The sequence below is a fragment of the Podarcis filfolensis genome, assembly GCF_964270895.1.
Source record: "Podarcis filfolensis genome assembly, chromosome: 12".
Lineage (NCBI taxonomy): Eukaryota > Metazoa > Chordata > Lepidosauria > Squamata > Lacertidae > Podarcis > Podarcis filfolensis.
In genome coordinates, this window is record NC_139614.1 from 24,909,179 (window position 1) to 24,922,039 (window position 12,861).

Below are 12,861 nucleotides of genomic sequence, written 5' to 3' on the forward strand. Positions count from 1 at the left end.
TATGCACATTTCCCTGGGAGAAAGACACACTGAAATCTATAAAACTACTCCTGAGTAGGCATTTATGCTTTTCATGCTTATCTAGTTTTCTATTCACACCTCATACTACCTGGCTAATGAGAAGATTGCAGAATTCCTGCAGCAGAGATATGATTCTTGCTGGCGTATTGTAAAACTTGGAGTGACTCCAGATCAGACAGATGGTGTGGAACAAAGGGGGAATTAAAATATGTATCTTTGGAAATTCTGTATCTTGAAGATGCTGAATATGTCTTTGCAGAGGTCGCAGGTAAAGCTCAATATCCTGGGCTTCAATGAGTGCTGAGAAGAAGAAAAAAGAATCAAGTATAGTAAATGGCGGTGAGTCGGAGATAAAAACACTTTGAGAGTTTCTACAAAAAGGACATAAAAAACAATCCCTGTGCCTACAATAAAGCCTGCTGAATCTCCCAACAGTGTGGCAGCATGGTGTTTAGGATAAATTTGAATGCTTTACTCCAATTCACACATTTTGTTTCTGTGACATTCCTCTTTGCAAAGTAGAAAAGCAAGCATCACCATTCCCATCCGCCATTCAGCTGACCTCACATATGAAGCAGCAGCATTCCACATGAACTCTTGAACAATTTCTCCTGCTCCAGAGGCCAGGGCCTGAACCAATGGGTTCAAATTTCAAGAAAAGAGATTCCAACCCAACCTCAGGAAGAACCTTTCTGGCAGTAAAAGCTGTTCAACAGTAGAACAGACTCCTTTGGAATGTGGTGGGCTCTTCTTCACTGGAGGTTTTTAAGGAGAGGCTGAGCGGCCATTTGTCATGGTGGCTTTAGCTGAGATTCCTAATAGGGCATCAGAATGGAGCACCTATTTCATATATGAAGTCATTTTTATGGTGGGAGAAAAGGGGATACACTCACCGCTCAACCACAAAGTGCCTAAGCTAGGCATAAGCACTCCTAGTCACTAGAGACTCCAGTGACAAGTTTCTTTAGAAGAAGAAGAAGAGTTTGGATTTGATTATCCCCCTTTATCACTACCCGAAGGAGTCTCAAAGCGGCTAACATTCTCCTTTCCCTTCCTCCCCCACAACAAACACTCTGTGAGGTGAGTGGGGCTGAGAGACTTCAAAGAACTGTGACTAGCCCAAGGTCACCCAGCAGCTGCATGTGGAGGAGCGGGGAATCGAACCCAGTTCAACAGATTTCGAGTCCCCTGCTCTTAACCACTACACCACACTGGCTCTAGGGGGGAGCTAGGGGGAGTGCAACCTCTCCCAGAACAGGCTATGTACCTAATTATTGAACACATGAACCAACCAATCACAGAATACTAGAATGCCAAACTAGTTATCACAGACTACCAAGTTTCCTTTCAGCTACTCTCAGTTTAGGAAGGAAGTGATAATCTATTCCGATCTAGGGGATTTAAAAAAAACGCCCCATCAAAAAATGAAAGTGAAGCACGGCTTTCCTGTGTCACCTTTAACGGCCAACACTTTCCAAAATCTGTGAAGAAATTATAGCTGCTTTAATGAATTTTGGCCAACATGCAACAGAATGCTTTCTCCTGGTGGCTGTTTACACAACAAGATTAACTTTCAAATACAAAATTTGATACTTTCCTCCAAAGTGTAAAAGAAAGAATATTCACCCGCCTAGCAAGGACCATGCAAGCTTAATCACTTACTGAACTCTTTGTACATTTGGGATAAAGTGCCCTATAAAAATAATGAGATTTCATTGACATTTCATTTGATCAATATGCAAACAAAATAGTAAAACATGACCAACTGGGTAATACACAAACTTTAACTGTTTTATGTTAGAAGTAAAACTACCTAGTAACAGTTTTACCGCATGGAACAGTCTCTAAATAATGTTTACAAAACACTCTGTGTTAATCTAATTGTTTAAACATTTTATTTTGCTTTATATGGAAGTAAAAATATCCAAACTTTATACATATAAATTATGAGGATATCTAAGGCTGTCCCAAAGCGCAGGCAGGGAATTAATGCTTGCAGCAATACATCAAGAAGTATTATGGATTATTCCATAACACGAAAGCATAAACGTATACAGAATGTACACATTTCATTCAGAGAAATTTACCATTTTCTACTTCCTTGTAAATGTCTTGAAAAGTAGGATAATAGCTGCTCATCTTCACTTTTAAGATCCTAATCATTTTCTGAACGATGGGACTCTTAAGCTGGAATTAGAACAGAACAATGAATCTCCAGCAACTATCCAGTATGTTTTAAGAATCCGTTTTATCACAAAATGCAGTGGGCAGTGTTCAAATAAACAAGCTTTGGACAGACCAAGCAGCAGGGTTTCACAAATCGTTGGATATATATTTGAAAATTAATTTCCAATCCTAACAAATCATATCCTTGAAGGTGATGGCCAGAAAATTATTTAAAATGTTGAGTCTTGGGGCTGAAAGTTTATTGCACCAAATCTCAACTACCACAGCCCCTTTTTAACATAAGGATCAAGTACATGGTTCTACTTGCTATATCCCCTCCTGGACAAGGTTATCTTTACCACAGGTATCCACTCCCAGGTAAGAATCAAAACTAATTTCTGCTATATACTGCATGTGGAGCAGTCTTTGAAGCAACTTCAGTTGGTTCAAAATATGTTTCAAGTGGAACTGGCCCCTTAGAACATGGGTCACTAGTCTTTATTCATTTTTTAAACTTTGCTATGGCTTAGTTAACACCAAGGTATCTGACAGACCATCTGCATCTTTATGAACCCGGCCATTCTTTAAAGCCCATCAGCAGTCTTGCTATAGGGGCCTCCCCTGCCTCCCCCTTCTCAGTGGTGCACCCCCCCCAAGTGTGGAATATTATCCCTGGGAAACCTGACTAGTTGTAGGTATTTGGTGAATATAATATTCTCTTGTAGTTTAGTGCAGGGGTATGGAATATGAAGGGACATGGGTGGCGCTGTGGGTTAAACCACAGAGCCTAGGACTTGCCGATCAGAAGGTTGGCAGTTCGAATCCCCGCAATGGGGTGAGCTCCTGTTGTTCGGTCCCTGCTCCTGCCAACCTAGCAGTTCAAAAGCATGTCAAAGTGCAAGTAGATAAATAGGTACCACTCCGGCGGGAAGGTAAACGGCATTTCCGTGCGCTGCTCTGGTTTGCCAGGAGCGGCTTAGTCATGCTGGCCACATGACCTGGAAGCTGTACACCAGCTCCCTCGGCCAATAAAGCAAGATGAGCACTGCAACCCCAGAGTCGGCCACAACTGGACCTAATGGTCAGGGGTCCCTTTACCTTTTTTATGGAATATGAAGCCCTGCAGATGTTGCTAGAATCCAACTCCCATCAGTCCCAGCCTGAACAACGCTCAAAGATAATGGAAGTTGTAGTCACAATTTATTTATCCTTTATTCACATGGTAAGTCACTTTTATCTTGCCCAGGGCAACCCAAAGCGACTTACAACCAAACCAACAGACAATGAACCCCACATGGGTACATTAAAACCAAGAGGAAAGAGAAATACATTTAAAAAAAAAAATCCCACCCACTTCTAAAGGCCACAGATATTTAAAGGCCAAAGGCCTCCTTATAGAGGCCTTTGGCCTGGCGCCTGAAGATGACTGTCAGGCAAGCCACCCTGGGGAGAGCATTCCACAACAGGGAGCCACCACAGAAAAGGCCCATTCTCATGTTGTCACCCTCCAGACCTCTTGTGGAGAGGTCACATTGAAGAAGGCTCTCAGATGATGACTGCAGGGTCTGGGTCGGTTCATATGGGGAGAGGCAGTCCTTGAGGTATTGCAGTCTGAACTGTATAAGACTTTATAAGTCAAAACCAGCACTTAGAATTGGGTCCAGAAACTAAGTGCAGTGAGGCCAAGATTGTCATTATATGCTCAAACCGTCTTGCCCCTGTGAGCAACCTGGCCACTGAATTCTGCACCAGCTGACATTTCCAAACCATCTTCAGAGGCAGCCCTACATATAACATGTTGCAGTAATCTAACCTAGAGATTACCAGAGCACAGACAACAAACTTCAGCTTGCTTGGCAGTATCTACAAGTTAAAAACTACTACTGTATCCAAATTTTCAGCTCTAACTTACATTATATACAAAGATAAAAGTACAACAATGATTATGAATTGCTAATTGCTTACCTGGTCATATATGCACAAGAGATTATCCTTTCTTTCTTCCCAAAACTTTAGCTCAACCTGAGGATCTGAGTGAAAGCCATGAAGAAGAGTTTCAGCTGAATTCCTTCCCACAGTGTCTTGTATTTGATGCGACCATTTGATAACCATTGATTCTATTGCATGCAGTACTGATCTTGTGAAAGAGTCTTGCCTGCAAGTTAGGAAAATGGCAGGATTCCCACATTCTTAAATTCAGTGACATTTTACAGTGCATGTTAACCACTCTATATTCCTGCCTCACTTTGTGCTTAGATCAGTTTATATTGCTTAGCATTGTAAACCCCTCCATCACATTTTTTGGTTTGTGTCATTTTCTGCCTGTTTTTCATCTTGGAACAGTCTCTCTTTTACATTGGGAAGTGCCGATTTCCAGTTTTACACTAAAAACTTTTCTACCCCATTTCCAGCATATTTCACCCCTATGCTAAATGAATAGTGTCCAACCAGGCAAATTTGTTCAGATTTGGCAAACCAAATTGTACGCCAAATTGTTTTTGTGACCATCCAGTTTCAAACTCTTATTTTGCCATTTTAAAGGGTATTATTGTTAATGGTTTAATAAAATCTGCCTTAAAAAAAACAACAACTTATTTTTCTGTGAAATAAAATCTAATGTTGATTATCGCTATACCATATTAATTTTGGTGTAAAATAGGCTTTAGTAATTTGTGCTTTTCTAAAAAAATAAAATAAAAATAATGCAGTAATCAATACATCCGTTACTTATTTCACTCATTGCAATTACATTCCAAAGACTTGAAGTACACATTGCTTTTTTTGGTATTGTACATCTCACATTGACAGGTGACTCCCACCACTCACGTTTTATAGGCATTTTTAAGGATTCAACCAAAATGTTTTACTTTCTGCTTGAACAAACATGAAGCAAAGTGTATTTCTTTCTGATGTAAACACACACACACACACAAATAAACAAACAAACACAAAGACACACACACACACAGAGAGAGAGAGAGTCTCCTTACTTATTTTCAGTACATATCTCATGCAACTCAGTCTCTCTTGCAACTGTTGGAATGGGAAGGAGAGTTCTTCCTGACATGGCTCCAGTCATAACATATGCCTTATTTTTCATGATTTCTACATGTCGTTCCATGTCCAGGGAAACAACATGTGGCCACGATTCATTATTTTTCTTATTGGAAAGAATGGGCAGTACAACCTGAAAGAAGTGAGAAAACAGTGGTGGGATAGAGGAAAAACACAACATATAAACTATGGCTGCCATACGTCCGGATATTCTGGGGGTTTCAAAGGTGGAATTGACGTCCGGCGGGGGGGGGGGATTTCCAAAATGTGGTGCTTTGTCCTGAGTCTGAGGCAAGTCAATCACGTTTCTTTTGGCGTTTTTGTCTTTAAAAAGCTCGACAACTTTGGAGGTGTCCTGGTTTTTACTTTTTGAAATAAGCCAAGCCTAATATAAATGCATTGCTGGGGGGGTGGGGTGGGAGGCTTCAAACCTAGCAACACTTTCAGTTTCTTAGTGACATGTCCCAACATGTTTTCTTTTTCAGCCCCTTCCTGCTACATTTTGGATTATACTGGGTATGGCTTTATATAAACAATGGCAAAAAAATTTTGTACATTAGGTCATGGAAGAACACTGGAATGTCAAGCAAATCAAACCTAATTAGTAGAAAAATTATCTATGATGGTAAGAGGGAATATGCACAAGGGTTGAATAGCTGGAAACTAATAGATGGAGTCGAGTAATTTATTATATTTAAAAAAGGAATTAGGTATAGAGATACAAATTGCTCCAAGTTTTACGCTTTGTAGTATGTTCTAGGAAGTGTCAGGTTTTTGCATGAGGATAATGAGGAAAACCAAGATCCTTGATTGATTGTGAAATGGCTAGCATTTCTGTCTCTTATCTTCACACTTTTGAGTCTTTTTAAAATAAAGAATTTTTTTTAAATAAAAAACCCCAACATGGCATGAATACTTTGGTCAGGTATCTAGTAAGAAATAATCAAAAGCATGTTGAGCAATGCAAGATCTTTACATTAAATATTTGACTAGGCATTTTTGCTGTTGTGAAATTCTCAGCTGATCTCTGTGCAATAAATTAGTTAAGTAAACAGCCACAGCGGCACGATACATATGATTTGTAATCACTACATTCACATACACTTGCTTGTTGCTATACATCTCCCATAGTGATAATGTTTGCTAAATGCAAACTTGCTGGTTAAACTTAACGCTTGCTAAATCCCATTTCACCCTTTTATTTCCAGTCTGTAGTCCAATCTGCTTGCAATAAAGGAATAACATGGAGACTATTTATTTATTTAGAGATTTTATATACCACTTTTCATAATGTATATCCCAGGGCAGTTCAGAACATTAAAATTATAAACAATAAAACAAAACAAAACAAAACACCAAGAGCGCTTAAAGCCTACAGGCTGAGCTGCACAGTAAAACTCTCTGCTTCTAAAAAGTATTTAAGAATTAGTTGAAAAGCCTAGGGGATTAGAAAAGTTCTTGCCTGCCACATATAAAACTACAGAGGAGACACCAGGTGTAAGTTTCCATAACTGGGGTTAAAGGATCCCTTTTCATTTGCTATCACCAATTTTGTATATGATAGAGGGAACTTTTAAGAGTAATCAATAGTGCAAAAGCAGACTGATCATTTAACAAGTAAATTTGCTCTCAAATAGCCATTCTCATTAACATCTACCCCAGCCTGCCATTTTAAGTGGAAAGCATGCATGGACAATGCTCTCTACAACATATTATGAGAAAACTAAGTCTTCATTAATGACATTTTGACTTCCCCAGAATAAACCCTGAAGCAGAAATCCTAATCGATGACCTGGTTCCTGTGTCGTCAACAAGACATGGTTTTAAACTATGGTTTAATCACTCCTTCCCATAGCTGTCAACCTTCCTTTTTTTTGCAGGAAATTCCCTTATTCCAGCGCCGTTTCCCGCTGCTATCCCGGATTGTTAGATATCCCGTAGACTGTCCCCGGGACAGGTGAGGCTGCTGATCCCTTATTTTCAAGGCTGCTGATCCCTTATTTTCAAATCCAAAAGTTGACAGCTATGCTCCTTCCCCCTTCTGCTGCGGACAAAACAATCCAGAGGCTGGCTTGTTGTATCTTCCCGGCATGGGCTTATTCATGGTTTTCTTTAAGCAAACTATTAATTATTCATGGTTTTCTTTAAGCCAAGAACAAACCTTGGTTACTGCTCTAGGATTGTTTGGGGGAAACAAACAATGAAACCAAGTTCAGATGATAACATTGTACAGAAGCGCAGCAGGGTGGGGGAAGAGCTACAAGATATTTTATACACCATGCTACCAACATGGTCTTTCACATTAAACCATAGTTCGTTTTAAACAATGGTCAGTGTGATGTGTGAAATTCTGTTTGCTTTTGTGAGCTACCGGGTGTTACTGTCCGCATACTCTTCCTTATATTTTACTTTACAAGGAAAAAAAGGAGGGTTGAATATTCAGGTAAAAGACACCTGGTTTTGTTTTTTTACCTGAAGGACCAGCCCCCCAGCTCTGTATAGCTATGGGCCCGTGTTACCCCTTCTTCATAAAGCCGATTAACCAACATCCTGGTCAAACCAATTTGATCTAAATCAGATGTTACAAAGGATTTTCCACCCTTTTGCAAGTTTGGGGGATGATTGAAATCCATCTATTTGGTGTAGCGTGGTTAAAGACTGAGAAGTTAAAATTACGAAGAAATACATAAGCTAGAAGTACCTCTTCTAAGAAAATCATTACATGCTCCATAGGTGCTCCAGACAATTCTGCAAATTTGAGGGCTTCATTGCAGTTTTCTGCTCCAACGCAGTCTGTGTTCTTCGTAATACAAACGGTTTTGAGTTTCACTCCACTGGGTATCTAAACCAGAAAGATAAGTTACAATTCTCAAGGGAATGATTGTGACCATATGTACTCATTCATTTGATAATTTATATAATGTTGTGAAGGTTTTTTTGGGGGGCGCGCGTGAGGGTAGGCTGTATGCCAGAGTCCCTTCTCATTCCTGGATGCAACAAGAATCCAATTGCTGGAATAGCCAGACAAGTTTCTTGGTAATGGGTCATTAAAGTAACAAAGAAAGTGCTTCTGTGCCAGACTACAAATGAGTGGGGGGCCCTCCCTCAGCTCAGTAGTAGTAAGAAAGACAAAAGCCTGAATTGAGGTTGAATTGTGAGCTAGAACCAGAAGTAGGAAGCTGGCTGGGCAGCTGAGAGACAGAACCATGCATGATTTCTGCTGGAATCCAAGGCTGTGGCTATGGGAGAAGCAAGACCTTATTGGGATGTTAATGCCGTGAACCCCTCCATCATAGGCTCGCGTTGCATATATGTGCAAATAAACCATACGTCATATGAAGACACCACAGTCTTCACTGACCACTGTCCTTCCTTCTGAGGAAACTGAACTCTGGACAAGCTCCTGGAACCGCTGGAATCTTGCACTGCTTGGAGATTGTAGGGTGGCATGCAACACTATAACTGTGCCAATCTGTGAGTTAAGATTAGGAACCATGATTAAGATAAGCAACCATGCTCCATGCAAACCAGACCAGAGTGGAATAGCTCTTCAACACAATAGGTTTGGTCCATAATATTGCAACTACAGAGGATTACCATAACACAGTACCAGGACTGCCAAAATTCATGCTCGCATGTTGCAACATTCCATAAACAACTTTGGAAACTATAGAGCACAAGTTTTCCAGGACAGCTGCGATGTATCCCAAACAAAAAAAAAAAAAAAAGCCCTTTGATGACTGGAATGATGTGCACACTTGCACGATGTACAGAAGATTCAACAAGTGAATTAATGGTTGTATATCCTGCTGTGGTGCTTATATGCTTCTGGATTGGAGCTTCCACTCTGTGTGTGTGTGTGTGTGTGTGTGTGTTTTATTTGTGTGTGTGTGTATAGGGCTGCTGGATTCCCTGAATCCCCTAGTCACAGCCTTGCTGCTCTACTGAAGGAGAATCTATGTATGGAAACTTATTCCTTGTCATTTATTTCCCTACAATGCAGCATTATGGAGGCAATTTATACCGAAGTATACCAACACTAATAACCTTGATGTTAGATTAATAAATTTGAAAAATAAAGTAAACTTTTAGGATTGCCATATTTTGAAGAGCAAAAAAGAAAACATTTGCTGACTTTTACTTTTAACTATGGATCTCTATGACAACTTGTTTTACATACCCATGAAAAAGATGATGTGTCCTGGAAAAAGAGGACATATGGCAACCCTAATTAGTAAACTCATTTTTAATCTGGATACCTTATTTAATTAGGGTTGATCTAGATTTATTACATATTGCTGAGAGTATGAAGCACACTTCAAAATTATTAGCTACTGTAGTGGGTGGCTTTGATTTTTGTTCTATTTGTGCAATGCAATGGTTTTAAAATAATTGTCTTATAATGAAATTCAGAACTTTTAACTCTAGTTGCAACATATTGATACGAGTTGTATCTTGTTTTGTTTGCCCTTCCCCACCTAAATTTATAAAGTAAGTGTGTTGTTATGAAGATCAAATCTGAAGTAAAAAGTAAACCAAGAACAAAAGAGAATTCCAGATAATCAGACCATGAACCTTCTCATCACAGACACAGCAGTAGGAATGAAGTACAGTGGTACCTCGGGTTAAGTACTTAATTCGTTCTGGAGGTCCGTTCTTAACCTGAAACTGTTCTTAACCTGAAGCACCACTTTAGCTAATGGGGCCTCCCACTGCTGCTGCACCGCCAGAGCACGATTTCTGTTCTCATCCTGAAACAAAGTACTTAACCCAAGGTACTATTTATGGGTTAGTGGAGTCTGTAACCTGAAGCATATGTAACCCGAGGTACCACTGTATTAGACTTCACTTCCCCTCCCCTATGAACTGGTATCATAACTCAGCAGTTACATCACAATCCAAGTTGCAATCTTACCTCATGTAAAGTCAATTTACATTTAATTTAGCATAACCACCCCAAGTTAACAGCTTGTGATAAATAAGTTGTGAAAAGAAGCTTTTGAAAGCTGTGAATCACATGGAAGCAATTACCAATACAAATCTTTCTGAAATTCAGTTTCTAAGCAAATTAACAAGTGTTACATACAATACACAATAGCATTTTTACTACAAAAGAGAATGTCTCTCAAATAAGTAAACAAGCTCTTCATCAAACAGGCAGAAAATGCACCTACATTGTTTACATTACAGATTCAGAAACAACGGCCACACTTACTGGCATTTGTTTGAGTTTGTAACCTGTAACATTGCTCAGGCTTTTGGTGAGTTACAATACAGAAACAACACAATCAAACTATAGTTCACAACAGATAAATCAGACTTGCATATTAATAAATAAAAAACCAGCTCAGGCACAAAGGTCTTACAACATTTTCCAAAAAGAGCTTAGACTTGGGCGTTAGCAGGTCTCAAAGGAAAGGTGTTCTATATTTTGGGGCAACCAGACAGGATTACAGCACTGAACATGTTTCAAACAGGATATGTGAGATGAGGTTCTATCAACGAATTAACTGTGCACCTTTCATAACCAAATGGAAATATATTGACAGACCAGTGGTACATGGCTCTAATCTAGGGATTAGTGTTAAATAATGCAAACTCATTCTGAAGTAAGAACTATGAATTAGAAACTTCTCAGGAACAGTCGCCACAACTAAACCAAGCAATTTTCTTCATTATGTATGGATGCTGTAAAGAAAGCAAACAGGTTGCAGGTGGGTACAGCCCACAGGTAGGCCCACAATAGCCAGCAATATTTTTTGTCACTGGAGGTTGGGTGGGATAGAATCATAAAATCACAGAAGCATATAGTTGGAAGGGACCTAGTCCAACCTCCTGCAATGCAGGAATCTTTTTTGCCCAACATAGGGCTCAAACCCACAGCCCTGAGATTAAGAGTCTCATGCTCTACTGACTGAGCTGAGCAGCCCCCCCCCCATTATGAAAATGACAACAGTCCACTGTGGACTATGGTCAACCCAATTCACAAGAAAGTGACTGTATACACAGGTACAATCACATGGAGAACTTGTATATAAGCAATCTGAAGTTATAGTCCTACAGCGCAAGCATATCAATATAAAAAAAATATTATGAGATGTGTACGTAGTAGAACATCAGGTCTGTGTACAGACATACCTGACTGACCATCTTTTCCCAGCACCTGATGGGTTTTGGAGTTAACATCTCCTAGAATGGCTCCATGGGATCCAAGGCCCCTTCAGCTCCCCCAATAAAATATTGGAGAGGTCCACACCCCTTAAAGTTGATGGGCATTGCCATTCAGATGATGTGTGCGCACCACGACATGTGATCTATTATGTGGGGTGGGGCTTACCTGTCCCCCCCCCCCCCCAGTATTTTATTCACGTTGGCACTCCAGGGTGGCTTCGAGATTTGGAAGTCACCCATACCAAACACATCCACATGGCTGGGTGTTGACGGAGCCCACAGGAGGCGAAGGAGAAACTAGTCCACTTGGCGCACTTCAAGCTTACAGAAGGGCGCCCCTGTTCTGGAAACCCCACCCAAACACCTCGGCCATTATTTACCTTCGTCCCAGCTGCCAGCCCTCCTGCTAGAGGGAGGCAGAAAGCCAGCAAAGTGAGGCGGCTGTTCTCCAGAAAGTCCTCCAGGAGCTTCTGGTTGTCTTCCTCCGCCAGGAACTGGCTCCATTTGTCGTCTTTCAGCTTCAGCAAGTGCGCCACGCGGCGCCCCACGAACTGGGCCCTCGCGTCCTCCGCGAAACTTTTCTCCTGCGCCGTTTCGTCCTCGTCCTCTTCCATCTCCAGCCCGGCGTCCACAGAGGAGGAGGCGGCGGCGCTGCAGCTGCAGCACTTCGTTGGCAATGCTCTCCTTGGCGGCTGCGCGCCCTTCCCAACTTCTCGACGCGAAGCTGGACGCCCTTTCCTCGCCTTCCCCGCGCAGTTCTGGAGCGCCCGCTAATTAGCGCGCGGGCAGCTCACCTGCTGCTGCTGCCGCTGCTCCTCGCGCTCATTGCCAGCCCCGGAGTTGCTCCCCACGCCAGCGTCCGGTTCAACTCGCTGCTCTGTCTGCTCCAATCAGCGGCGGCGTCCCGTTGCCCTGGGGACGAGCGAAAAAAGTCACGGCCGGGCCACCCACAAGCCGCTCCTCAAGGGAAACAAATCACGGCCCTGGCCAATTAGGGCCACGGCTTGCCAGGAAGGAACCATCAGCCGCTGCGACGCCGGGGGTGGGAAGGGGGAAGGGGGGGGCAACGGAGAAGCTAAGGGCTGGCGAAGGTTTTTAAATGCCTGGTGCGTCACACGGATGTTTAGCGACACACCTCTAGGGGGTCTCTGCCCCCGCGCGCGCCGCAGGTCCTCCCCACTAGCAAATGGACTGGCTCGCTTCAAGGCAGCAAAACTAGCCGCTCGATAAATGCATTGGTTTTTTATAAGGTTTCCAAACGGTGTTTTCATTTGGGCAAGGGCGGGTGCCGCTATCAAAGTGCTTCTGGGCAGGTGTTCGCAGAAGCCCAACTTGCAGCCAATGGCTTCAGTTTCTCAGAGTAGGCAAGCTGCAGATTCACGGAGAATATTAGGGAAGTGCGTCAAAAACTGGCCGGTGGTTTGTTTGTTTGTTTCCTTCCCTGTTACC

General features: G+C 41.8%; 1 protein-coding gene across 4 annotated transcripts in view; it reads right to left on the reverse strand.

Annotated features, from left to right (window-relative positions):
• Positions 1 to 12,299, reverse strand: part of DNAH11 (dynein axonemal heavy chain 11) — a 143,273-nt gene extending 130,974 nt beyond the window's left edge. For 2 of the 4 annotated variants that reach the window (XM_083578397.1, XM_083578395.1), the window contains exons 1-6: positions 11,793 to 12,299; positions 7,943 to 8,083; positions 5,178 to 5,374; positions 4,153 to 4,342; positions 2,109 to 2,208; positions 110 to 321 (exon numbers count right to left, since the gene is read on the reverse strand). In XM_083578397.1, the coding sequence (XP_083434523.1) occupies positions 110 to 321; positions 2,109 to 2,208; positions 4,153 to 4,342; positions 5,178 to 5,374; positions 7,943 to 8,083; positions 11,793 to 12,026 (1,074 nt within the window). In that variant the 5' untranslated portion in view covers positions 12,027 to 12,299. The remainder of the gene's footprint in view (positions 1 to 109; positions 322 to 2,108; positions 2,209 to 4,152; positions 4,343 to 5,177; positions 5,375 to 7,942; positions 8,084 to 11,792) is intronic. The other 2 variants (XM_083578396.1, XM_083578398.1) reach the window with 2 other exon arrangements.
• Positions 12,300 to 12,861: the final 562 nt, after the last annotated feature.